The sequence below is a fragment of the Arvicanthis niloticus genome, chromosome 25, assembly GCF_011762505.2.
Source record: "Arvicanthis niloticus isolate mArvNil1 chromosome 25, mArvNil1.pat.X, whole genome shotgun sequence".
Lineage (NCBI taxonomy): Eukaryota > Metazoa > Chordata > Mammalia > Rodentia > Muridae > Arvicanthis > Arvicanthis niloticus.
In genome coordinates, this window is record NC_133433.1 from 21769267 (window position 1) to 21797094 (window position 27828).

At 41.1% G+C, this 27828-nt stretch overlaps 1 protein-coding gene across 10 annotated transcripts in view; it reads left to right on the plus strand.

Annotated features, from left to right (window-relative positions):
• Asph (aspartate beta-hydroxylase) overlaps window positions 1–27828 on the plus strand; it is a 200437-nt gene that overhangs the window by 126206 nt on the left and 46403 nt on the right. For all 10 annotated transcript variants that reach the window (XM_076924217.1, XM_076924210.1, XM_076924213.1 and 7 more), the window contains 5 exons: window positions 3880–3966; window positions 10096–10246; window positions 12147–12283; window positions 22988–23086; window positions 24545–24634. In XM_076924217.1, the coding sequence (XP_076780332.1) occupies window positions 3880–3966; window positions 10096–10246; window positions 12147–12283; window positions 22988–23086; window positions 24545–24634 (564 nt within the window). The remainder of the gene's footprint in view (window positions 1–3879; window positions 3967–10095; window positions 10247–12146; window positions 12284–22987; window positions 23087–24544; window positions 24635–27828) is intronic.

The following is a 27828-nucleotide window of genomic DNA, read 5'->3' on the forward strand; positions in this document are numbered from 1 at the left end:
CGGTACCAGTGGCCATGAGATGTCACAGGCTTAGAATTCTCCTCACTTAGGTAAATGAAGCTCATGACAACTGTGCTCTGTCGTCAAGTAATTGCAATGTTCTGGTTTCTCACCAGATGATCCAGCCTTTGAAAACAATGAATTGACATATATTGAAGTCTTTGTTTTCCTTAGCCTGGTCATAATCATGTAATATAATAATAATAATATAATCCACAATATATTTATTAGACTGTGGTTAGGATCTTTAATTATCTGATTACTTTTAAAAAAAAAAACTTCCTTTGATTGTATTTAAGTTTAGAATCTGTACTGGTCATTAATTTTTCTGACCTGTGCATTTCTACTGAGCAGCCATTAGCCAGGAGACAGCAGTAAGACGGATATGCAAGTTAGGGACCTAAGAGGGATAAGTGTGCTCTTCTTACATGTTTACTAGAAGTAGCAGAAGCAAAAGGCCAGCATTGGACAGAACTTCACAGATGAGCTTTGGGTAGCCCAGGTCATCAGCACATAGAAACACTGACTCCAGAGGATGCTGTTGACAATGACGATTCACTGCACCTAGACTCTTGTCAATAAAATGATTACTGCGTTTATTTTGTTTCACTTCATAAAGCAAAGCCATGTATGGCTTTTGTTATTGTTTGTTTTTGTTTTGTGTGTGTGTGTGTGTGTGTGTGTGTGTGTGTGTGTGTGTGTGTGTGTGTTTGATGGGGGTGGCGGGGAGATTTGTGTTTCTTAATCCAAATGAGTCAGTGGCCATCTCCCCTCATCTCGGTGAGTTTCCTTCACCTTCTCTGCTCCAGATAGATCATGTATGCAAACATGCAGGAGGCTGGTGGTACAGGTGTCTTTGGGGCTTAAACATCAATAAAGGACTTTAAAGAAGGAGTTGTCTGTGGTTATAATGAGTGAAACATGTGGGCCGAGTTACTGAGGAGCTCGTGAGTCAGTGGATCTAAGTGCTGGCCCTGTCCACAGGGTGCCCTCCAGTCTTGCTCATTTGGAGAAATGATGGTGTTTTCCTGTAGGAGCACTGGGAGCCTGTTACAGGGTGCAGTAAAGAGGCAGGGACAGCAGCCACATGTGACCTTTTCTTTAGACATGTTGTGACAAAACTGTCTACGTAATTTAATCTTGTTTACAATTGTTTTTATAGCTAGATTTTCAAAGGATACAACTCAGTTTTCAAAAATCCTTGAGGGCTGAGCTAAGGAGCCCCAGACAGTTAGTATAGCCTCATTTATATCACGTATCCAAACTCCTCACATTTGAGTAATCAAATTTAAAGCTTTAAAGGTACATTTATTTAGTCATTGATTGTGTGCATATGCATTTGTGTGTGTGTGTCCATGTGTACATGGGTCTATCCTGAAGGTACAAACTATGAATATCAAAGGACAACTTGTTAGCATCAAATTTGGATTGCCAGGCCTGGTGGCATGTGCCTTAGCTTACTGTATCACCTTCTTGTCCATGAATCATTGAATTGTTAAAAATGGCATGTGTTATTTAAGACTTTCCTTTAAAGCCACCCCCAACACACACAGGGGTTGATATAACCTAATGAAATACATTCATTTATTTTTTAGAATTATTTTCTGTAATAGTATTATATTATAATGAAATTATTGTAACAGTAATATAAATGAGGGTTTTTAAGGAAAAAGGTAGGTTATTTACTCTCCTTGCTTGTTGTTATCAGTGGTGGTAGGTTGTTTGTTTGTTTTATAGAAAATAGAGATACTAAGAAAATATAACAAAACCACACTAAAATGAAAACAGGAAAGGTCATGCACACCATAGGCTTTGAATCATGCTACAGACAACAATACTTCTACTTCCTTGCAGGCAGAATGAGAGAAACAGAAGTGACTAGAATATGTGTTCACTGTAATGGCTGTCTGCACCAAACCCATAATGCAATGCTCTGCTGTACATGTGGATGGGTAGTGAAGAGTCTTGATCCCACGCTTCCCACATCACTCCAGTGGATTCTACCATTCATCTGGCTTCACGCAAAAACAGCATGGCTCATGTATGCATTGCTCCAGTGATCTGTCCATATCTAAGTAAACTACGGTGCAGGATAGATCATTTTTAGGCAATCCATTATAAATACTGTATGTTTTTAAATCATACAGTATTTGTATTGAGTAGCAGTGTTAGGAACTAGGAAAGATCTTGAAGGGAAGACGCTGACTAAAAACAGACACATTAACATTACCGTCAACTCGCATCTGAGCAGCTATGGTGCTTCTCAATGTTAATCAGCCAGCCCGTGGCTTGAGGTGATCCAAAGGATGCCTAGTAGAGCAAAATGGGTTACTACTTTGCCTAAGAGGAATGATACACTGTAAAATCTGTTATGAATCTGGTACTCCTGCTTTTGGGTCTGTTAGTAGTACAATGGCCACAAAAGTGGCTTGGGTAATTAATGTTGGATATGAAATAAGCTGAGGAGGGTCCACCAAAAGATAACAAACTGGAATCCCTGGACTCTGTACCGGTTTCATTGCTCAAAGAGAAGGTCCTTCAAATGTGATTGCCTCAGCAATCTAGAGGTTGAGGTTATACTGGAGTCTCCATTTAGTCCCTAAGTGTAGTCATGTCTACTTAAGAGAGGGGAACTTGATACAGAATGAGCCACACAGAGAGAATTTGATGGCAGTGGGAGTGCCACAAAGTCAAGAAACATCAGCAAGAAGAAAGAAGTGGACTTCCCCTGGGGCCTCTGGAGAAAAGCATGGTCTTAGCGGTGTTTTTATTTTAGCCCAGAAAAAGTGATTTTTGACATCTACTTGCCCAGAACTGTGAGTGAACAAATTTCTCTTGTTTTAAGGCACCAGAACTATGCTGGTATGGCCTTGCACGCACAGGAACCTAAGCCCACACTGGTAGACTCAAAAATGATCTCCTCAAAAGATAATCCCGTTTTCCTGGTATCTATAAAGGTTACCTTGGAAACATCTTAAAAATGGGTCTTTCTAGGTATGATTTTCATGGAAAAAGTTTGGAAAGGGCCCTAATGTGTTGTTTCCTGAAAGGCAAACAAAGATTTGGTCCAGACAAAAGAACAGACAGTCAGATACAAAGAAAGACCATGTAGAGACCGAAGAGATTAGAGCAATGGAGCTATGTACCAAGGAATGCTGACAGCTTTGGGAGCTAGTTTGGCATGAACAGAGACTCCCCTGGAGCCTTTCTTTCCGACACCTTGATTCCAACATCACAAACCCAGTTTCAGCTTTCATTTCTCCAGCCAGGAAATTTGCAGTAATTTGTTACATCCCCCATAGGAAATTGATGGTATTTTTAAAGAACCATAGAGAAGGCACTTAGGAGCTCATGCATGCCACAGAGGCAGTCATGTGTTCCACTCAGCCAGACAAGCCAAATCAACCCTGACTTCCACCAGAGTGTATGGCCAAGTGGCCCTCACACCCTCCTTGTTTATTCTTCCTGCTTGCCAGACACTTCAAAGCTAAGGTGATACCTCCGTGCCTCTGACAGGCCCAAGGCATCCTGCTGCTAGTAGTGTTTACCCCCACCTATAACATAAACATCCTCATTAAGTAAACAAGTGGGGACTCTGTAGATTGAGGAAAATGTGGTTATCTTCAACAAAGTTCATTTTTCATCATTATCAGCACACATCATTTTTAAAAATTAAGACTCTAACACTCATTAAATTTTTATGTTTGTTACTTAACATAGCTTGTTTTTCTGTTTGTTTGTCTGTTTGTATCTTAAGTGGGCTATTCTGTTTAGCACTCAGAAAGAATTCTAAACAATTCTTTGATGACTTATTAAATAACAAATCTAAATATCATTATTCAGTGACATCATATTTATGCAGTTGTGCCTTCCTGACAGGGTAAAATCGAGGAAGCAGTGAATGCATTTGAAGAATTGGTTCGAAAGTACCCTCAGAGCCCACGAGCGAGATACGGCAAAGCGCAGGTACCCCAGGCCCATCTCATTGGAATACTATTCTGGCATTCACATGTTCTATACAATCGGATTTTTCACTCATTTGTGTTTGCTTTTTTTTCCATTTGTTCGTTTTATAATTTCTATACAGTCAGTTTCCCAAGTATATACTACACCCCCAGGGTTGGGGGGAATGCCATTTTATTAGGGCTGTTTCAATACTTTGTGCTGAGTCCCGTAACATCCAGATGACTTATCTTGCCATTGGTCAGTGTATCTCCCTTCTATTCGAATTTGCTCATGGTTTTGATTTCAGCCTCGTTGGAACTTTTAGATTCTGCTGTGTGACTGAAGAGTATAAATCTGCCTTAGAGAGACCTTTTGAAATGTGGCATGGATAGCACTTTGTTTCTTGACAGTTTCTATGATGTGACTCATGTCTTACCAGCCACCCCCCTCTTCCCTTTCTTTCCCAGTCACCTCCTATTCTCTGTTTTGTCATCTTCCAACCCCTGTCACAAGGCTTGCCACACTCACCTGCAACTTCATGAACCCACCTGTGCTGGCAATGTGTGGTTTGCAGTTGTTTGATAGTTAGATACGGACACAAAAGAGAATACAGAAATGGTTCAACATAAAATGGTTTGTTCTCTTCCTGACCTAAACATAGGAAGCGGGTTCCCTGGACACTGCCATGAGAAATATGATAGGAACGGAAGGCAGATCCAGAAGGAAGGTTTAATATGATCCTTTGGGGCTTTCCATGAGAAAAGTAAGAGGAGGTGGAGTGTCCAGCCCAGGATTGCCTGGTTTGAACAATACTGGTAAGCCTGGACCACAGGAATGACTTCTAATATCTGAGCATCTGACTCTGGCATGACAAAGGCAAAAGATGTGGCTTCCTATGCTGTGGGGCCAGAGAGAAGAGGCCAGGCTCTGGGATGCATGGATTGCATATAAAAGCACAAGCTGCTTTGCACTCTCTCAGACAGCAAGCCACAGTAATTTTCTGAGGTGTTGGTATACAACACAGTCAATTTAAAAATGTTTCCAATATAACACGAGGAACACCTGAGGGCTACTTACTCTAAAGAAACGTAGTGAAAGCCCACTGTATATCAGGCTCTGCTGGGTATTGGATATATGTTCGTCAGCAAAAATGTTCTCACAAAGCTCCATTGTGAAGGAAAGAGGTTGGATAAGGTAAGGAAGTACTATGCATAGACTTGCAAGTGGTGGCTGTTAGGAAAAAGAAAGGAAATGGGAAACATCCTCTGGATATGTGAGGTGGTTACCATGACGAGAAAGGGTCATCAGGAAGGTAATATTTGAGTAAACCCTTGGAAGTCTTTATAAATGAATGTACTATGGAATCTTACAAAGTATTAAAAATGAATAAATATATTAGGTCATATTACCTAACAATGCATGCTGTAGGCAAAAGAAGAAGGCAGTGGGGGTTCTAAGAGCACACTTGAAGAGCTTTGGTTGCACGTGACATGAGTGACTGTGGCAGGAGGTAGTAGCTGAGATGTGTCAGAGTTGTGAAAAGAGCTGTCAGGGCAACTATCTTGGCATCAGAAAGCTGAACAGAAAGAGAGGCATGCTGAGGGCATGGGGCAGACAGGGACACTAGCGACATCTCAGGGCTCTTATTCTCCGTGCCCGAGGATGCCTTTGCAGGCTATTACATGTGCAGGTGACTTTTGTAAAGATTGCTTTGATTGCCAGTTGGAAATGGGTTATGAGAACAGAATCAGATGCACAGAAAGTAGGGGGCAGTCAAAATGTGCTGTGCATGGGACCTGGTAGAAGGTGTGGACTGTGGGCTGGCCATGGAGGGGGACAAGGACAGAGGTAGATTAGAAAGGACTCTAGATGGAAGGGTCAGGGGAAAAGAATTGACCAGTGACTCCTGGTTTGTTGGGAACAGCTGAGGAGAAGATAATGCCAGCTAACTGACCCAGTGGAACGACGGGTTTGAAGAGAGGCGGAAATGAGCAGTTTGCGTTTGATCTGGAGTTTGCAGTTGCAATGGTTTTTAGATATCCATGTGGCTACATCAAGGAGACCACGAGGTTTGTGGAATTGGGACTCAAGAGTAGAGCCAGAGCTGGTGAATAAATCTGTCAGGTATAAAGCCCAGCAGGCCTCCTCGGGGAAGTAGGCAATGACCAGTCACAGGGAAGCTTCAGAAGTTAGTGGAGCAAGGAGAAGCAGATGGTATTCCCTTGTGTGTGACCCTCACAGGTAGTAAAACATCTGCAGGGAGACAGTGGGCCTTGCTCTGAACTGAAGGACGCTCAGATTCTTTTTATCCCATTGGAGACTAATTCATTAAATTTTCATTAATTAAATTTACATAAATTAAATATGTAAGACAATTAATACAAATAAATTTTTCTTGTCCTTGGTACCAACTGGGTTTATTGCTTAGCAACTGTGTGGTTTTGGTAAACTAATTGGACCATACTCCTCTAACCATTAAAAACTACATAGCTAAGATCCAGAATGTCCAAACAAGTGATGTGCTTTGCCACTGATGTCAAGTCCTTTGATTATGGAAAGCCCGCTAACAGGAGAGCAAAGGGTTGTGCAAGTGTTAATTGTGGCAAAAATGTTTTGTACTTTGCAAGTTTTCTCTGTATGTGATTTTAATCACGGTTCCAGGAGCCTCTGGAATGTGGTGATCTCCGCCGTATGCGCAGCCTTCTTTCACAGGAGGAATTTGAGATGTGGGCCTCAGGCAGTATTTTTTTTAAATCTCTAAGCTATTATGCTGCAGATGTTATTGATATTAACACTAATGTGGCATAAAACAAAAGTTAAGCATGATAAATTAAATTTTAATCAAGTAATTTAAAGGAAACTGAATTTATCGGAGTTTTAAAAAATAAAAGTAGACAGATTTTCTTAAGGAGGACTAAGTTGTGTCTTTTCCCATTCTCACTTAGCAAATTAACTAATTTCTTTGCAGTTCCTCAACAGATACTAAATAGTCAGTGTCAAGTCAAGTAAAACTATGATGTCTATATTTTTTAAGTATCACTGATAAAACTATAATGTCTATATTTTTTAAGTATCACTGATTACATCATTGTTAATGCATCTTTCTGAAAATCAATTTTGCTCAAGTTCCCTAAACAGTGAGCAACATAAAATTCTTAAATTATAAACTGAATTCACTTCATTATCTTTCACAAGCCATCCGTGGCTCTGAGGTCCAAAGTGACATGACCCCTAGGAAGTTTGAGTGAGTTAGTCCATCCTCAAAAGATTGTGTGAAGGAGATGTCTTGGGCACATGGATTGCATGTCTTTCTCTCTTTCCTGTCTGACATTAAGAGATTCCATGCCTGTCTCTAAAAATTATTGAGGCCAGAATTGTCCTGCCACTTATCTTTCAGAGTCCTCAGGTCTTGTTGGGTAGCTCTGCAGACTCCAAGCAGCAAGGGTTCACTTGGTGGTGTCCAGAGACCTCACTCAGCTCAGGGACATTGTTTCTGTTCAGTCATCTGTCAATATTCATATAATTCATGATAGCCAAGAAGCTGATAGTTAAGCAGACAAGCTAGTATGAATAGCTGGTGGGTGGATGTGTGGCCAGGATGGATTATAGACATGGAACTTCCTGCCCTGGGAGCCGAATCAGCTTGGTGAGCCTACTGTGGATTCAAAACAGTAGCTGAATGGTGTGGTGTGGATTTCCATCAAGGAAAGATTATTTGTGTCATTAATTTTTCTTACTTATGAGTCCATGTCTATTCACTGGTTCCACTGAGTCCTTGTCATCCTGGGAACCTTATCCTAAGGAATCGTATTATCACAGTACTTTACAGATGTGCTGTTTTCTGAGGAGAACTTTCTCACAAATGTCTTTATCAACAGGTGTTGGCTTTTACAAATTATTTGTCACCTGAAGGCAGAGATAAGAGGATTTTTCTCACCAAAATCCTCAGATTGTATATATTAACCCAGCACACAGTTTATGTTAAATCATGATTATATTTACATATCCTGAATAAAAATTTCATAGAATAGTTTCAGCATGGGCTTGCTATTACTTTTCTTTAAATGAAGTAAATGTATAATCTGATGAGCTAGTAATCTTACACATTCCCCCTATTTTTATGTCTCTTTTATGGGTGTTTTATTCCCAATTCTCAGTTTCAAGTTATGAATTTGGGGGTATTTTGGTAGGAAATAAAAGCATCCAGAGACTCTACCCTGTCACACAGTTGCCCTGATATCGTACAATTGTCCATTGGCAGGTCTGAACTATGCTGTCCCCCTCCTTTCTGTCCCGTTGGACCACTTCTTATGTTTGTATGCTCTTTTTTTGTCTTTAGATAATTCCCTTTCTGCTGGGTATTTTGCATCCACTGAGAAATCTGATGTACTATCTCATCCTTAAGACTTCTCGCTGGGTTCCCATCCCCATCTACCTGCACACATATGTTCTGGCTTCTATTAAAGCTTGCCCTTCAACATCTGCCCCATGGTCTCTTGATGCTGCTCCAGTTTGGTGCATGTGTTCAACAATCCCATGGAAACAGTGATGGCAGGCTATCGAGGCTCTACAAGGCCTTTACGTTCTCTTCTTAACCCTCCTCTTGTCCAACTTGGTGGTCACTCAGAGCCTACTTCTCTTTCTCTTACAACCTTTGTGTCCAGACTTGCCTCTGGGACATTGCTTTGTTGTTGTTTTCTTGCTATGTAACTCATTCCATATTCCATTTTTCTGTTGGAGAAAACGAGTCTTTCTAAACTCCAATGAGCTTGAAACGTTGGATAATTTTAGGATTTAGTCCTTGGAACTCTCCTGAGTCTACACTCTTGACTCTTCTAGCCTGTTAACTTTAAATACCACTTCCATCTCTGACAGCTCCTATGTGTGTGTCCTTAACACCAACTTTTCCCCAACTCCACACCCAGAAATTCACCTTCTGAGCGTTCATTTCCACTTAATATTTGGTTGAGTGTACCAAAGACTAAACTTCTGATTCCATGCTTCCCCAAGCCCTGTCTCTGTCCTATCTTCTCATTGTCAGAGGATGACAGCTCAGTCAGGTAGGCACTCATACCACACACACCCTGAAGCCATCCTCTCTCTTTCTGTCTCTTATACTAAACTCACAGCATCTGTAGATCTCTTGGCACTGACCTTCAAGATGAATCTATAATCTCATCTCTTCTTACCACTCATCACAGCAGCATTAGCCCAAACAGCTGCCCTCCATGCCTGGCTTCTTGCCTAGCTTCCCCACTTCTGCCCATCTCTCAGGCTGTTCTCAGGACTGTTGCTACACAAGCCCTCGGCTCCCTTCAAGATACTACAAGTGTGAAAAACCCTCATCTTTTTCATCACAGAATAGTTCAGAATCCTCAATAGTTTACCAGGACTGAATTGCCTGATGACACCTCCCTCCTCCTCCCTCCCTCCTCCCGTTCCTCCTCCTTTCCCTCTTCCTCTCCACTCTTGCAGCCTTTCATCTGTTCTTCGCTGTACTAGAAAGCCACAGCTCATCCTTTCCTCTCTGCCTTCAGAGCTCTTTCCCCATAGCCTTACACTCTGGCCCCTCTTCTACACTCCCCCAGTTGTCTTGATTAGACCAGTAATTTCCCCATTCTGCACTCTACGTGCATCCATCAATCTGCTGTTTCCATGAACAGCACCTTTGTTTGTATTTGTCATTTTGTCTCTTCCTATATCAAAGCACAATGAGAAAAGATCTCACCCCAATCTGTCAAATTAGGGTGACACATAGGTAGAATGGTCTGAGCCCCGAAAAAGCTGTTAAATGAATTAATTAATGGGTGAAGTGAATGAGTTACTGGGCACACAAATAGAAGAAGAGACCATGATTAGAGTCCTGTAAGTCTCATGTTCTCAAATGTTATTATGCCCATCGCCATGAGCCCCACAGAGTGTTGTTTTGATCGTATAGTCTTCTTTCTCATCTGTAACTCAGCAGCAGACTTTTCTTCCTGTTATTGAAACAACAGTTGTCCTGCTTTCTTTTGTTTGTATCATTCCATAAAGAAAAAGTCAATGGTCTTTTGAAAAAGCATGTCTAAAAGTTCACTGTCATTGGCTTTCTGGGGGAAATGACAAGCACTGAGGTAACGGAACATTGATCTGTCTGGGGGCTGCCTCTAGTGTGAAGATGACTTGGCAGAGAAGAGGAGAAGCAACGAAGTTTTGCGCAGGGCCATCGAGACCTACCAGGAGGCAGCCAACCTGCCTGATGCTCCTACAGACCTGGTGAAGTTGAGCTTGAAGCGACGGTCAGAAAGACAGCAGTTTCTAGGTGAGAAGCGGAAGCGCTAACTTGGTGAGAGGTGGAACATGACCCCCTTCAGCGGCAGCCACATGATGCCTTCTCAAAGTCAAGGTTCCTGGGAAGAAGCATGCCTTTTGGCTTCTCGTAACTTGTCTGTCTTAAACACACCTTCTCCACCTTCAACCAATCCTAGCCTCAGTTATTGTGTGCATGCACATGTGTGTGTGTATATGAGGTGGTTGTGGATGGGTGTATCTGTCTGTGCACAAACAAGTGAATGCATACATGTACAGAAGCAAATATCTACGAATGTCTAGGCCAGAGGACAACCTAGATGTCATTCCTCCTTAACTTTTAAAGACAGGATCTTTACTGGCCTGGAGCTTTTCCCATAGCCTAGACTGGCTGGCTTGTTAGTCCCAGAGATCTGTCTGTCTCTGCCTTGCAAGCACTGGGATTACACGCCGGCACCAGCATGTGTGGCCTTTGCTTAGATTCTGGGTATCACAGGTCTTCTTCATGCTTGGAAGGCCGGCTTGCCTTCCAGTCATTGAGCTTTTCTCAGACAAGCATACATGGTTCACAGCTCCTGAGTAAGAACCCTCAAGGTTGCCCTCCAGCCTCTATACACACACCCACACATGCATATAAACACATACAAAAATCATTGTGAATTTTCACATTAATTTGGGAGGTTTTTTGAGAATTTGTTAAAATAATTATTCAACCTTGAGTTATGGATTGTTTTTGTTCAATTTTTATACCAAGAGATTCTCTTGCCTCCCAGCCCGAGATTGAGGTCTCTTGGTCTCGTGAAGATGTCTCACCTCCCACAGAAATCCCTCAGTTCTTACTATAGTCTCTTCTGCTGAGGGGAGAATGAGACAAGGTCATGTGAGAAGGCTCTGAGGCAACTGGACAGAGATCCTAAAATTGCAGGGATATGGAGTTGCCTCACAGGAGAACAGGGGATCCAGACAAGGTGTGAAAAGAAGAGCAGCAGGTGTCCGCAGGAGGTAGCTGCACTATTGGCACCATTGCTGCCTGCACTACAGAGGGAAGGACTGCCTGGGCAAACTACCGTGAGTCCTAATTGGAATAGTGTTCCCCAGCAATGGGGCACAGACCATGGAGTGAACGGGCCAGATTTCCTTCCGTTAGCTAAGCAGCAGCTGCGTTTGCTGACTGAACCTGCTGCTGCCTCCTCATAATAATAATAAATTAATAATAAATAATTGCAGGCATTAATCCCTACAAGGTAGGTTTTTACAAATGCTAGTCTTCCATAGTACACTCACTCTGCGCCCATTTGCAGCTTGTTTTTTCCAACTTGTAATTGTGACCAAGAGCAATGACAGTGGGCCCAGATAGTTTCTATTTAAGCCTCCAAGTGAACAGCAGTCTGGGTTTTCTGAGCCATGTAGTGCACCATAGCCTGTCATCCACCAGAGGCTCCCATAGTACTAGAAAATGTCTCTTCTGTGCGATCAGTACCTAGAGACAAGTTACTGCTGTTAGAGAAGGCATCCACAGTGAAGCCTATGTCATGTCCCTCGGTGCCCATTTAACTTTTATACTGACCGCTCAACCCAAACTCGGGCTTTCTGTTATCTACACTCCATCTAAAATTTTAAAGCTAGTAACCCAAAATTGTCTCAGCAGAATTGGTAACTGACATTTAAGATTAAAAAATATATAAATGTGAATTGACTCAGAAAATAAGTATGTCTTTACAATTTATGATTGATCTGGTATTTAGCATCTACATAGAACAATTACAGATAGCACTATAACTGTGCTGCTCAGGACTTAGTAATCCGTTCATAGAGGAAGTCAGATGTAAGGAGTTCTTCAGGCTCTGCTAAATCCTCTCTCATGATCTGTTCTCATAATATTTTTTATCCTACTCATCATTTTCCAACACTAGGTCACATGAGAGGTTCTCTACTTACCCTCCAGAGACTAGTTCAGCTGTTCCCTAGTGACACTACCTTAAAAAACGACCTTGGCGTAGGATACCTCTTGATGGGAGACAACGACAGTGCCAAGAAGGTGTACGAAGAGGTAAGCACCGCTGTTTTATGAGCTGCACAAGTCCAAGTGCTGATTGAAAATGACATGTGATATGCACTGTGTTTTGTCCTTTTTCTCTGGAATGAAACAGCATGTGAGTTATTATGGCTAACATTCTGGACTTGGCTTTCCCATTGCGTTTTCTTCCCTTCACTTCCTGTTGGAGCCAGAAAGTCACACCTAGCACAGACTTGCCTCAAACTCATGGTAACCTTCCTGCTTCAACCTTTCAACTGCCACCATAACCAATTTTTCTTGTTTTATTTTTCTTGATTGGCATGCCTCCATTGTACAGAGTGATGGGTTCCATAAAGACTATTCGTGTGTGTGTGTGTGTGTGTGTGTGTGTGTGTGTGTGTGTGTGTATACACCATATTCACCCCTGTATCTTGATTGGAATGATTTAAGTTTTAGTTAATTTTTGTTTAAGTTCATTTTTATCAGTTTGTATAGTCAGCTTTCTAAGGGTTTTTGTTGTGATAGGAAAAAAGATGAGGTTAATAAATGTAAATAATATACTATTTCCAAGTTTTGCAGTATGAGGCTCTCAGGCAAAAGTCACAGATTACACCATTGATATTCCCATCCTCTGCCCGAGATGGCTTTCAAAGGATTTCTACATTATAGTGGACCTTTTCATAGATAAGCTCTAAGTCACAAGTAACTATAAAATCTAGAAAACTGGTTCCTTTAGGCAACAAGGGAATTTATTTGGTGTAAAGCAAACAGTATGTCGATTTCACTTTGAAGCAGGAGAAAGCTAACAGCTCTGTAAAACAAAGACAGACGAGGGTCCTTGTTCTTTAACTTGAGCCTCTGGATCAATGGTTTCCAAGCTGCTGCCTTTATGTTAAATGCTACTTCAGAGAGCTAGGTGTGTAACAGAAGGGTCTCTTCTGTGTTGGAAACAAGGTCAACAGCAGCAGCCTCCCCCTCGAGGTACTTGCCTCTATTGTGTGTAATTGTAAAGTCATTGAATTTTGAATCTATTGTCTTTCTACTCTTTTCATAATTTTGATTGTTTTTGACAGAGCAGAAGTTTGGCCTTGGCTTTTTATGACATCATGAATACCTGCGTGGTTGACTGAGACTACAGCATTGCAAATGTGTGTTTTCTAGAAAAGGCCTGCACCAGGCCATCACATAGTTCCGTATGGGACATATTGTCTGCTAACATACCCTGTGTCCCCTGTCCTGCAGAGTTTGGTTAAAAGAAACATCATGTGTCACTGTGATTCACGATTATGTGAATGTAAAAACGAACAAATCATCTGAGACACAAGACAGAATCCAGTGATTTTTCCTACTTGTATGGCCCCTCCTTCCCATACTCCCTCCTTTCTTCTCCTTGTAAAATTCATTCTTGTTTCTCAACTCTCTCTTTTCCTTCCTTCCAGTATCCTTCTCTCATCCCCATTTCAGTCTAAAGAGCCCAGTGAAGTATGTCCTATGAGCCAAGCACAAGCAAAGTCAACACATACTGACCAGCGTCTGAGTTTCCCTCTCCCACCTTCTAAGAATCTTTCTTGAATACACTCATCCCTTTGACCTGACACTAACTCTCAGAAATGTGGAACGTTTTTCTTTACCTTGAAAACCAATATTAATGTTGTGGTATTTATTCACCTAGGACCATATTCTTACTTGGTTAAGCATACTAGAATGCAAAAAGCTCCAGATATTGCCCTATCACACAACTGATTGATTTTCTTTTAAAAGAAGCATTCATACATTGAAAATAATGTGCAGTGCTCCTCTGGCTTTGCTTCTTACTTCTGAGCTAATGAGCTGTAGCTAATGGATACTCTTCCCCTAACCAAAGATTGGCCTGGTGTGTTTATCTCTTTTTCCAAGGTCATTTCAGAAAGGAATATGAGGGCTACATATTTTTCTTCACATTGATTTTTGAGTACATATATGAAAATCATTGTGAAATCCTATTTTTAGTTTTGGTTTTTGTTTTTGTTGTTGTTGTTTATTTATTTTCTGTTCTTGTTTTCAGCCAAGATACTAGCATTACAGAGGTTAGGTACAAGCTGCTCACATCTGTAATTTTTGAAGACTCCTCCTACATCTCCTTCCCAAGAGTCTTTCACCAGCTTGGGATCCCAACTCAACATCATCCCAAGTTCTTTGCTACCCCACATACCTTCTATAGATGCATTACTCAGCCAGCACACATGGATTAAATGCACACACAGCATCTCAGGACCTGAGCTTACTGAAGCAACAGAGAATGTATCTTCATGTCTTCACAGAGCTTACAATCTGGGGCCAAGTCACCAGTTGTTCATTTTGTTTTCCAAATAGATCACCATTCCAATGCTTTCAGCAGACACTGATCACCTTTTGTTTGAAGTGTCCCAGATCCCTCTGTAGGATTGCTATCCTAAGACCTTCATGTACCCCAGGCACCACCTGACCATGGCTCTAAGCACCAAGTCTTCCAGGCCTCCCACAGCAGTGTTCTTTAAATATCCTTTATGCTGTACCCTTCCCGGCAAAGGTGTTCAATCTGATGTTTGTACTTGTTTGTAAATTAAAGTATTATCTATTCATATATGTATATACATGTGACACATACTTGATAAAAAAATACACACCCTCCAAATAAGATTGTAAGCTCAAATGAAATATTTTGAGTGCTTCTTAAATTTTACTGAACTGACAAAAATCCTTTCACTCTTAGTAAAATGTTATTATTTCAGTCTGTTCACTGTGAAGCACTACTCATGGTTTGGTAGTATCCTTGCATCCATGATGAATACTCACATGGATGCCTAAAGATGAAGATAGCCCTTAACACTGCAAGTGTGATATACTTCACTGTTGCTTTGAGTCATTATTAAATGAGACGGTGATTGTTGGAACACACTGTAGTTCCTGGAGCAGGCAGGTTGGTGATACAGACAAATATTGACAGCAAAGTCAGGTAGCATTTACAATGTGGACAGGCTGAAAAGTCAGTGGCTCACATCCGAGGCAAGATAGAGTGTAATTTAACACTCCCTCATGGTACTTACAGTAATAACAATTTAGACCATGGATTCTTTTGTTGTTCGACTCTGCATCTGATCCCATCAATTGCTGGATGAAGTCTCTCTGATCTCTCTGATGATTATGCAGGCTTCTGTCTCAGCACATTATGCAGAAATGACAGAGGTTTTATGGCTGGGTAGAAATGTCAGAGGTTTTATGGCTGGGTAGGTGTCCCAATCCCTCTACTTGAGGCCTTGCCTGGTTACAGAGTATGGCCAGTTCAACTCTGTGTCCCCCATTACTAGGACTCTTCACTAATGTCACCCTATAGATTTCAGGGACTTTTCATTGTAGTAAGTTTTTATCTAGCTCCCAAATGCCTACCCCCACCTCAGTTCTAGTCGTCTCTTCCAGTATTCCCTCCCTCCATGCCCACACCCACACTTGATTCCTTCTGTTCCCATTTCAATCAGCCCCAAGTCTACTCAAGGAAACAATTCTATTTTTCCCTTCCCAGGAAGACCCTTGCATTGCACCTTAAGCTCTCCTTGTTATTTAGCCTCTCTGGATCTGTAGATTGTAGCATGCTTAGTTGGAGCTAATATCAACTTATAAGTGAGTACATACTGTGTTTGTCTTTCTGAGTCTAAATTACCTCACTCAGGATTTCTTCTAGTTCTATCCATTTAGCTGCAAATTTCATGGTGTCATTGTTTTAACAGCTTAGTAATACCCCATTGTGTAAATGTACCACATTTTTAAAAAATTAATTATTCAATTGTGGGATATCTTGGTTGTTTCCAGTTTCTGGCTATTATGAATAAAGCTGCTATGTATATAATTGAGCAAGTGCCCTTGTAGTGGGTGGAACAACCTCTAGATATGTACCCAGGAATGGTATGGCTAAGTCTGGAGGCAGATTAATCCCCAAGTGTTTGAGGCACTACAATATTGATTTCCAAAGTGGCTATACAAGTTTTCACTTCCACCAGCAATGGAGGAATGTTCCCCTTGTTCGACATTCTTGCCAGCATGAGTTGTTAATTGTGTTTTTTATCTTAGTCATTTTGACAGGTATAAGATGGAATCTCCAAGTTGTGTTGATTTGCATTTAATAAGTTTGGGTATGTTGGGGGTTTATTGTCATTGAATTCTAGGAAGTTTTTAATTTCCTTCATTTCTGCCTTGACCCAGTAGTTATTCCATATAGAGTTGCTCAGTTTCCATGAGTTTAGATACTTTCTGTTGTTTTTGTCATTTTTGAAATACAGCTTTAATCCATTGTGGTTTGATAGGATGCAGGGAGTTAGTTCAATTTTCTTGTACCTATTGAGATTTGCTTTGTGATGAAGTATGTGGTCGATTTTGGAGAATGTTCCATGAGGTGCTGAAGAGAAGATACAGTCTTTTGTGTTTAGGTGAACTGCTTTGTAGATTAGGTCCATTTCGTTCATAACGTCTGTTAGCTCCATTATTTCTCTGTTTAGCTTATAGCTGGATGACCTGTCCATTGGTGAGAGTGGGGTATTGAAGTTGGGTATCAGTGTGTAAAGGTTGATGTGTAATTTAAGCTTTAGTAATGTTTCTTTTACAGATGTGGGTGCCCTTGCATTGGGGTGTAGATGTTGAGAATTGAGATGTCATCTTGGTGGATTTTTCCTTTAATGCATATGGAGTGTCCTTCCCCATCTTTTTATTAACTTTGGTTTGAAGTCTATTTAGATAGATACCAGAATAATAGATACACCAGCTTTCCTCTTGGGTCCATTTGCTTGGAAAATTTCTTTCTAACTTTTTACTCTGAGACAGTGTCTATCTTTGATGTTGAGATGTGTTTCTTGTAAGCAGTAGAGGATGAATCTTGTTTTCATATTCATTCTGTTTGTTTTTGATAGAGAATTGAGTCCACTGATATTGAGAGATATCAATGACCAATGATTGTTAATTCCTGTTATTTTGTTGTAGATGTTGATAGTGGAGTGTGTGTGTGTGTGTGTATGTGTGTGTGTGTGTGTGTGTGTGTGTGTGTGTGTGTGTGTGTGTGTCTGCATGTGTTTTCTACTTTTGGTTATGCCAGTATAAAATTATTTATTGATGATTTATTGCCAGTGTTTTTATGTAGTTAACTGCCTTTTATTAGGATTTTCCTTCTAGTACCTTCTATAGGGCTGGATTTATAAATAGATATTGTTTAAATTTGACTATATCATGCAATGTTTTGTTTTCTTACTGGTGATTGTTAAGTTTTACTGGATATAGATAATACTCTGGGCTGGTATCAGTGGTCTCTTAGAGACTGTAAGACATCTGCCCAGGGCCTTCTGGCTTTCAGTGTCACCATTGCAAAGTTGGATATAATTCTAACTGGTCTGCCTTCATATGTTACTTGACATTTTTCTCTTGCAGCTTTTTAATTTTCTTTGTTCTCCGTGTTTAGTGTTTTGATTCTTTTGTGACATGGGGACTTTCTTTTCTGGTCCAATCTATTTGGTGTTCTGTAAGCTTCTTGTACCTTTATAGATATGTCCTTCTTTAGCTTTGGAAATTTTTCTTGTATGATTTTGTTAAAATGTTTTCTGGGCCTTTTAACTGGGAATCTTCTTCCTCTATTTTTATTATTCTTAAATTTTGTCTTTTCATAGTGTCCCAGATTTCTGTATGTTTTGTGTTAGAAACTTTTTAGATTTAACATTTTCTTTGCCTGACCTATTTCTTCTATTGTATCTTCAACAGCTGAGAGTCTCTCTTCCATATCTCATACTCTGTTAGTGATATCTGTGTCTTTAGTTCTTGTTCACTTACCTAGATTTTACATTTCCAGAATTCTGTTTGTGTTTTCTTAGTTGCTTCTAATTTTTTGATTGTCTTTCCCTCAATTTCCTTTAAAGAATTATTAATTTCCTTTTTAAGAACCTCTGTAATCTTCATAAAGTTAGTTTTAACCTTTTCTTGTGTTTTAGCTCTTTTGAAATATTCAGGGCTTGCTGTGGTAGTGACATACCACTCTGTCTGTTGTTGGTTGTGATCTTACACTGATGTTAAGACATCTGTATTTGGGGTCATTATAGGTCTAGGTTCCAATTTCTAAATTTGTCTTTGTTAGATAGCTGTTCTCTTACTTGGTTTTTGTTTCCTCTCTGATCTCACTGGAATGGCCTGTGGTTGAGTAGTAAGCTTCTGCTCACATTAAGAGCTGGATTTCTAATGGCATCAATGGCCTTGTTCCAGCAGGGGGTTTCCTCCCAAGTGTGTGACCTCTGATCTGGCTGGAGGTCCTCTGGGGTTCAGGATATGGGCCTGGATTCTGGTAGGATAGGAGGCCTATGTCAGAGGTGTGACCAGAAATGTAGTGATGGTAGGGGACACTTGGAGTAATACTAGGTAGGTGCTAACAGGGTGCAGGTGCAGTCTTACATGGGGTTCAGGATGCTGGCCTAACCTCTGATGGGGTAGGATGGTTCCAAAAGACATGTGGGTTGGGATATGGTGACTATAAAACATGGATTCTTTATTTCTAGAATTTTCTATTCAATATTTTGGGTCATAACTAATTGTAGAGAATGAAGTTTTGGATAAAGGAAATAGGTGGTGTTTTAAAATTCTTGAAATGTACCTTGAATGTGTAAAATATATATGTAATAACTAGATAGATAATGAGAGAGAGAGAGAGAGAGAGAGAGAGAGAGAGAGAGAGAGAGAGAGAGAAGGTAAATACAAAGACTCTTTAATATCATTTTACATTCAGTCTGGGTTTCTTGTAAACCCACTGTTGTCTTCGTGTGTCGATTTATTAAACCTATAGATTCACTGCACATATATCTACAAATTCCAAAATTGTGGTGCCTAAATTTAAAGAAACAGGTGAGGACAGCACTGTCAGCCTGAGCCCTGCCCATCCTCCTGTACTAGATAGGATTCCTGACTGTCCACCTGCAAATGAGCCAAATGAACATGGCACTATGAGCCTCTTCTTAGTAAGTGCATTTCAGAGCAGAAGTGGTTGCAATTTCTTCTCCCTAGAAGAGGGCATTGGTTCCCTCAGGGCTGACATTAACTAGACATTTTAGAGATTTCCAGTGTACTTTTCTCTTGCTGTAATTAAAATACCCTCATAAAAGCAACTTAGTTAACAAATTGGGTATAGTGGAGTGAATGAGAAAGCCCCATAAGTTCATATATTTTGACTTGCAGTTCCAAATGGAGAGAGTCCATTATGATAGGATAGCATGCCGTGGTCAGAGAAAGCATTGTGGCAAGAAGCTGGTTTGACATGCTCTCATCTATACATAGGAAGCAGAGAGAGACTGGGAAGTGAAACAAGGCTGTAAACCTTCAATGCCTGTCCTCAAAAATATTCTTCTATCCTGCTGAAGGACTGATAACCACAACGAGGGATGAAGTATGCAAACCCGTGAGCCTTTATGGGCATTTCTCATTCAGAACACCATACCCAGCCTGTTACATCAACACTGGGAACTGAACTCTGGCCCTCATGATTAATCAGCAAGTGTTCTTAACCACTAAGGTATCTTTCCATCTCTAGCTCCACAAGCCTTTTTTATATCTTGTCACTCTCTTTTACCTTGAATGTCTTTCACCCTTTGGACCCTGCTTTCCCTTTCTCTGGTGACTCTCAGATACCTATAGGACCTTTCTTCTGATCACAGTCACCATGAGTGTGTTGGGTGTTCCTCCCCTGGGGCTACTGCATGCCTCTGCTTGTTTCTGTAAGCTCTTGTGCCATCCGTGTCTGCTGCAAGTGCATCTCCTGTACTGGATTTAGAGCCCTTTGAAAGAGAAGGATATCTCATTCCTGTTGGCATATCTGGGACCTAGAGGAATTTTACAGGCTTTGAAATCCTAGAAAACGCTTACATTTGATAGCTACTTGAGATGATGTCTGTGACTGCAGTAGGCAGGGGTATCATCGGTGTGGTGCAGTAATTATAATGACTTGTTTGTAGCAGTTCAGGAAGAGCCGTGATTAACACTGATTCTGTTCAGTTCTGGAAATCCATTCTCAGTCTATGGTCTGGTTTAGGGCCTGTCAGCTGAAGACACAGAGCCCAAGCTTTCCAAGATTCTCCTAGGAAGGAGAGCCTGTCATGCACCCATCCACAGCTTTATCACAGAGATGCTGACAGTTCCCCATCACCAAGGGATGAGCCATGAGTGAAGCAAAGTCCCTGTAGAGCTTACATGTTAGAAAAGGAATAAAATATCCAGGTCAGATGGTGATAGGTCCTGTGAAAACACAGTCTGGATAGATAACTTGCAGGGTACCCAGAGCTGGGAGTGGCATTGGTTTTCTAGTTGGGAGATAAGCAGTAGTGGAATGTACTAGAATAGTGTGGAAAGTCTTCCACACAATCCTTCTCACACAAGTAAAGGGATGACCCACTTGGATGCCCTAGGAGAGAGTGAGCCAAAAGAGTATTGTGAGGACAACAGTTTGTAGTAAGGGTGCCTTTGGCTTGCTATGAATAACAAGGAGTCCAGTGTGCCTCAGAAGGAAGGGGCAAGAACAGAGCCAGACAAGTGGAGGCTGCAGAGGTGGCCTCTTGAATGTAATCTTTTGTGCTGAGTCAAATGAGGAAAGATCAAGTCTGACCCTGGATTTAAATGGTTTGTCTTGGGGTCCTGTATGGAGAAGGAGCAGCAGGGGTGCAAAATATCAGCCACTGAGGGATCCTGCAGGAGGGTGTGAAAGAGAGGAGATTCAGTCCAGTGCAGTAGCAGGTAGAGTGGTGAGTGCTACTCTTTTAAATGGGCCTCAGACAGGCACTGAGTCTAATGTGGGCATGGTAGCATCTTGTTAGATAGCTTGCTCTTCCTCTATAAAGATCCCATGGTAGCTGTGACTTCACTTTTCCTAATTGGCTCAGGGGTAGGGAAGAGAGGTGCTCAGGCATCTTCACCCTGAAAATACCACTCACATCTTCTCCATCTTCTTTGTTCAAGAAATCTATTTCCTAGGCAGCTTCACAAGTCTAATGCTTTTGTGTTGTTTTCTCGCTGTTCATATTTAATTTAGGGGCATTTTGCATAATTTATCTTTAAATCATAATAAATACATGTAGTGATGAACAACAGATCAGCTTATATGAAATAGCCACCTGGGTTTTTATCACAGACTATTTTCACCAACTTTATTTTTTATTATTTATTTTTATTGGATATTATGTTTACATTTCAGATTTTATCCCCTTACCCCATTACCCACCCCCACCCAGGAACCCCCTATCCTATCCCCCCTCCTCCTGCTTCTATGAGGATGTGCCCCACCTCCCCCCACTCCCACCTCCCCACCCTCGAATTCCCCCCACACTCGTTGTCCAGCCTTCATGGAACCAAGGATCTCCTCTCCCACCTATGCCTGACAAGGCCATCCTTCCCTACATATACAGCTGGAGCCCTGGTCCCTCCCTATGTGCTCCCAGGCTGGTGGTTTAGACCCTGGGAAGCTCTGGGTTGGTTGGTATTGTTGCTCTTCTCATGGGGCCACAAACCCTTCCAGCTCCTTCAGTCTTCTCTCTAACTCTGCCATTGGGAACCCCTTGATTAGATCAATGGTTAGCTATGAGCATCCACCTCTGAGTATGTCAGACTCTGGCAGACCTCTAAGGAGACAGCTATATCAGGCTTTTGTCAGCATGCACTTCCTGACATCCACATCAGCATCTACCTTTGTTCACCAACTTTATATTCAGCACTTAAAATCAATGCACTCCCAAGAATTTATTTTCATTCGTAATTTTTAAAGCTTGTTATTTCAAAATAATCTCAGACTTCCAAAATGTTACCCAAATAGGACACAAGTTATACTCTCAGGTCCCTAGCCATTCTGCATGCAGCCTCGGCACAGAGTTAAAGAATTAGCATCTGGTAGCTCACTAGGCCAATACTCAGGTTCCCATTAGTTAAGACTCTCGAGGGTTGCTCTTCAAGATCCACAAGGCTCAGTTTACTAACATCTACTGGTGTGCCAAGTCTGTAACAGTTCCTCGGGTAGTTTTCACTCCCACAACTGTGAAAATGCAGGCAATTGTTTGGTTACAGCTGCCAGGTACTTGCTTATCATTCAATATGGGTATACTTTGGTGTAGGTTGGCTTCAAGAGCAATGCTGTGTCCTCTGCAATGATATAGGATCCATACCATGGCAGATGTTGTTTCCATGGTGAAGGCAATGCCCCTGTAATGCTGTTATAGTTGTCTTTATGATCACATGCATCTGTAACAGTTTACTCCAGAGTGTTTTCATGTCCCACTATGCCACTAACTTTAGTGATCATGGACAGATGTTTTAGTGCATGAGTAGATCCTAATATGGTGAAGCATTTATGTGAGGCAGTGTGGAACAACCCTCCAGAGTCCTCTTGAAGCACAAAATTTCAGAGTGATTTTTCTCTAATCACTAAACAACTTGAAGTCCTATCAATGGCCAGGTATTTGTCTGGTTATAGTCATGCTCCAGCAGTAACTACATTCTCATTCACAGCTTTATTCAGTGAGTAAGTGTGAAAAGCATCTTGAGTTGAGAGGCCATGGGTTTGCTATGTTTAATGATAGTGGTGAGACAAGATGCTCCCACAGGGTTTGAAGCTGTAACATCCCAATCCATTCCTAGGATGGCAAAACTAATTAGGATTTGTTTTGACAGTCACTTGTACATCTCTTCTCTGTCACAGTCACTCTTTGTTTTCTTTGATTTCAGGTGCTGAATGTGACACCAAACGACGGCTTCGCTAAAGTGCATTATGGCTTCATCCTGAAGGCACAGAACAAGATAGCTGAGAGTATTCCCTACTTAAAGGTAACTGCCATGTCCTTCCCGTATACTCTCTTCCTGGAGTCCTTTGAGATTCCCTTTGGTTGTGGCTTCTGGTTATGGCTTCTAACAGATTGGCGTGCATCACTGAGTCTTCCTAGCCTCAGAGTGCATGCTTCACAGGTTGTGCATACCTCTACCTGACTGAACGTCATGGAGACATACCAATTGCGTGAGCTCCTCTGCCATCATTGCTGTCAAAATTCTCAATAGAAACCATATAAGGAAAGGTTAGTTTGGGCTCTTAGTCTCTGGGAGGTGTTGTGTTTCACTGTGGGGATGGCACAGCAGAGCTCGATATGGCAGGCACACATGATGGGAGCTTGTTCATATTATGTCCTCTGAGCACCAATGAATGACCATATATATGTTTTTTCTTCTTTCATATGTGTGTACATGTTGTTCAGTATATATATATATATATATATATAAACATGTATGGACATTGACTTCTCTCAGAAGAAATGTGTGTGTGTGTGTGTGTGTGTGTGTGTGTGTGTGTGTGTGTGTGTGTGTGTGTATGTGAATCATGTTTATGTGTATCCACATCATGTACTTGGAGGTCAGGGGACAACTTGCAGAAACTGGCTCCCTCCTAGCAATATTTGGGACCTGGAGATAAAAATCAGGTCATCAGGCTTTGCAGCAAGTGCTCTCACCCACTGAGCCACCTTGCCAACAGCCCTAAAGTAATGGGCCTTTTCTGGGGTGGCCTCAAGGATGTAGCTTTCTGAAAAGAAGTCCTTGCTGTTAAACTATTTCATGGTTTTGTCTATTTTTTTTTTCTTTTCCATATTCAGTCTCAGTATTTTCTCTTCTAGTTCTAAAACAAAAGTCTCATTGCCAGTGCTTTCATGGAAAGGGGGAAGAACAAAGCATTTCACAATAGCAATTATTCAGTAAAAATTACCTGTCTCAAAATTCCAGTTGGTGTTGGCTTGAATCCTGTAAATTTTAGTAAGAAGTTTCATTAGCTGCCTTGTGGCACATTTGTTTAAGGTAGAAAGAAATGTCACTTACACTCAGACTGTCATCGCTTGAAACACGAGCAAAAAAGTGTTTGGGTTCACGGATAAAAAGACTGTAGGTGGCATATGGTCAGAATTGGAGAACAAAATAAATGTGAAAATACCCAGCCAGGGAAACCATCTGCAGTATTGAAATATGCTAGCTCCCACTGTGGAAGCACACAGAGTGCATGCTAATTCATGGGCTAGTCCACTATTGGTTAATGATAACCTTATTGTTAAATTTAAATTGGCTATCTCATTTTATTTTTACACTGTAAAATATACATCAACCTCATCATCTAATTTTAATAATGAGACAAAATTATCAAAGTCTTATGTTTTCCTATGAGATACATAAGGAAAGTCTACAGAAACCAAGGAATGAGACCCCCAAATGTCACCCTTCACAGATGCTAACACTGTCCTTTTCCAGGAAGGAATTGAATCCGGAGACCCTGGCACGGATGATGGCCGGTTTTATTTCCACCTGGGGGATGCCATGCAGAGGGTCGGGAACAAAGAGGTATGACTGACTGTGTTTTTTGACTTTATTCCGATAGATGATAAACTAGAGAAGGAATTTTGCTCCTAGGAACCAGTAAGAACTTTGTAAACATTCTTAGCATAACTTATGAAGGCAATGTTCTTATAAGACCTCTGGGATTTGAATTTTGCAGTTTGTTTTTTTCAAAGTATCAATATGTAATCTGAAAAGTGCTCTTTTGGTGTGTGTGTGTGTGTGTGTGTGTGTGTGTGTGTGTGTGTTTCTGAGTGTATCTATGTGTGTAGTAAAAAGTAATTGCCTTTGAAAAGTATAATTGAGCCGGGCTGTGGTGGCGCACGCCTTTAATCCCAGCCCAGGCTATACAGAGAAACCCTGTCTCGAAAAACAAAAAACAAACAAACAAACAAACAAACAAAAAAACAAAAAAAGAGAAAAGTATAATTGAAATTAATACAAATTTCTCTAAAATTGTTTTAATTTTTAAAAACATTTACAGATTTATTTAATGTTTTACTTTGTAATTTTTGCAGTAGTCATTTTTAGAACCATCTCTTTGACTAATCCTTAAGCATAGTGGCCTTAATGTTTAACCATGGACTTTTCATTTTAAATTTAAGCTGAACATTTATAGCTAGGGCAGTGACAGGTACCAACACATGCACACATGTACTGATGCAGTAACTAGAACAAGTGAATTATCTCCCTGATTGATACCGTTTTCCTGAGTAGAGTTGTCAGCTTGTATAAACATGACATCAGTTGTGAGACCATGTACCACGACTTTCTAGCCTTTTCACAACCCCCCTTGACTTACATGCCAATAAACAATGAGACCTACCTCTTCTGTCCTATACCACTGTAGGAATTGTACCTTAGCTGTCTTCAGAGTCTGAAGATAAAAGTACCAATGGGACAGTGACCATTTGTAACCATTGCCCTTCATATGTGACATCTAAAAAACAACACAACTTCAAATTTCTAAATTTAATAGGGATATAAGACCCTCTGGGCAGCTGGAAGCTCAGAGAAGTAAAGTTGTGACTGCACAGTCTCCTGCAAGGAACACGAACAGATTCCGAGCAGTAGAGCTTTGGATGATTGACATTTCTTTCTTTCTACCTTTCTATTCATGTGTACTTTCCCCCTTTAACCTACCAATCATTTGACTAAAATAGAACAAGACACTAGAAGTGAAGAGGATGGGGAGGCATTGCTGACGGGTAGTCATTATTTTGTTCCTTCCCGCTGTGAAAAGAACCCTCCTTTGATTGAGAAGAATAAGAAAATGTATGCCACAGTATCCAACACTAGGTAAAAGTCCGTATTCAGTTTCTGTAAATATAATTGTCACTAATTAATTTGTCTTTGAACATTCCGTAGTACAGGGCAAAGACAGATAAAAGAAATCTACTTTATCTCATATCTTAGATGAAAACAGCTCTTACTTCAAGGACAATGAATTCACTACTGAACACTTGTTATGAGCCTGGTATTTAAGCCTGGGGGACTGTTCTACCAGCATAATTATCATTAATATGCAAAGAACCGCATAGTTCCTGATTTTGGAAAGTTTATAAGGATTCATGCTTACATGGAACAGAAACAAGCTCATAGACGCCCCATGTTAGCATAACCCAATATTAGGTGTTGAGTCTGTGTCAGAGCTTACCCACTGGGAAGAGCCACCCTCTGTGCTTGCATCTTTGGAGCTCACTGCTGGTCTGAGAGAGGATAGACTAGTGGTAGGCAAACCCACAGCCTCTGCCACAAAGGTTGACAAGAAAATGGATTTTAGTGAATATGTCTGGAAGTATGGAAGAGAACAGAGGAATACAACCCACGGCAGTCCTGGAGCAGTCAGGCTTCAGAGGCTCCATACCTTGAGTCCACATTCTGTCTGCAGCTCCAGTCTCAGTCTCCACATGCAGATTCACACATCTCCAGCCTGTCTGAGGGCACTGCATGGAGCTCACACGGCAAGCTTCCTTCTCCTCTGGCCAGTTTTCTTTTAGATTCTCTCTAGTTCCTTTATTGCCAACTTCTGAATCAAAATTGGGATCAGCTTTAGCGCCTCCCTCTTTTCCTCCCTTCCTAAGGGCAAGTTCCAAGGAACAGACTTCCTAGGCCCCTTAGCAGCTCCCCTTCGTCTGGGGATATTAATTCCAATTTGTCATCGGCCACCACATCAGTCAGTGATTGTTGTAAGAACCGAGCTGTTGCATTTTACGTTAGTTACATTTTCTGATCAATCATCGCATTCTCAAAATGTTTGTGATTCAAAATAAAACAAAGCCCTATGTCCCTGCATTGTCGTTTTTAGGTCAACACAGGTTAAGTTGCAACCGAGAGTTGTACCCAAAACGTACCGACACTCCAGACAGGCCAGCTCAAGCTGGGCCACTCAGGACAGATCTACTGCACAGATTTCAGATTTAAAAGCTTTCAGTATATGTGTGTGTGTGTGTGTGTGTCCATGTCTATGTGTGTCTGTGTAAAGAATACACAGCAATAACGACGAAATAGAAAAGATATTGATATAAAATAAGAAGGTAGCCCAAGACTGGGATGTAGCTCAGTTCCTAGAGTGCTTGCCTCCTGTTCCTGTCCTCAGCACCACATGAAGTAGGTGTGGTAGAACATCCCGTAGTATCAGCACTCAGGAAGGAAAGGCAGGAGGATCAGAAATTCAAGGTCATCTTCAGCTACACAACAAGTCTGAGAGCCACCTGGGCTGCATGGCCCTGTCTCAAAAGAAAAGCAAAAACAAAATGAAAAAGAAGTTAAGGTCATTTGCACAAGTTTCTTATTTGACTGAATTTTCTAGAAATTTTTGTTGTCATTTTATATGTTTGTCTTTTTTTTAAATCTAGCCTAATTTGTTAAATTTATTCTATAATATACCAGCAGATGCAATTTTTAAATTTATGATCTACCATTGTGAGGATGTTATTTCTGATAAAAATGACAGGGGAGTGCCCATTCAAGGCTGTTGTTCATGCATGGTGCTTACTACTGTGAGCTTCAGTACGCATGGTACTGTGAGCAGACTGTACAGACAGTGTGAGCAGGGATGGTAAGGACACACCTTGCCCAGGCACTCAGCACAGGGCAGCCCCAGATCTAAGACCCTGAAGGCTGCAGCATGAGCCTCACTGCTGCTGATTGGGTTGCCCTATAATTACTTTTTTATGCACTCTTCTGTCAATATGGCT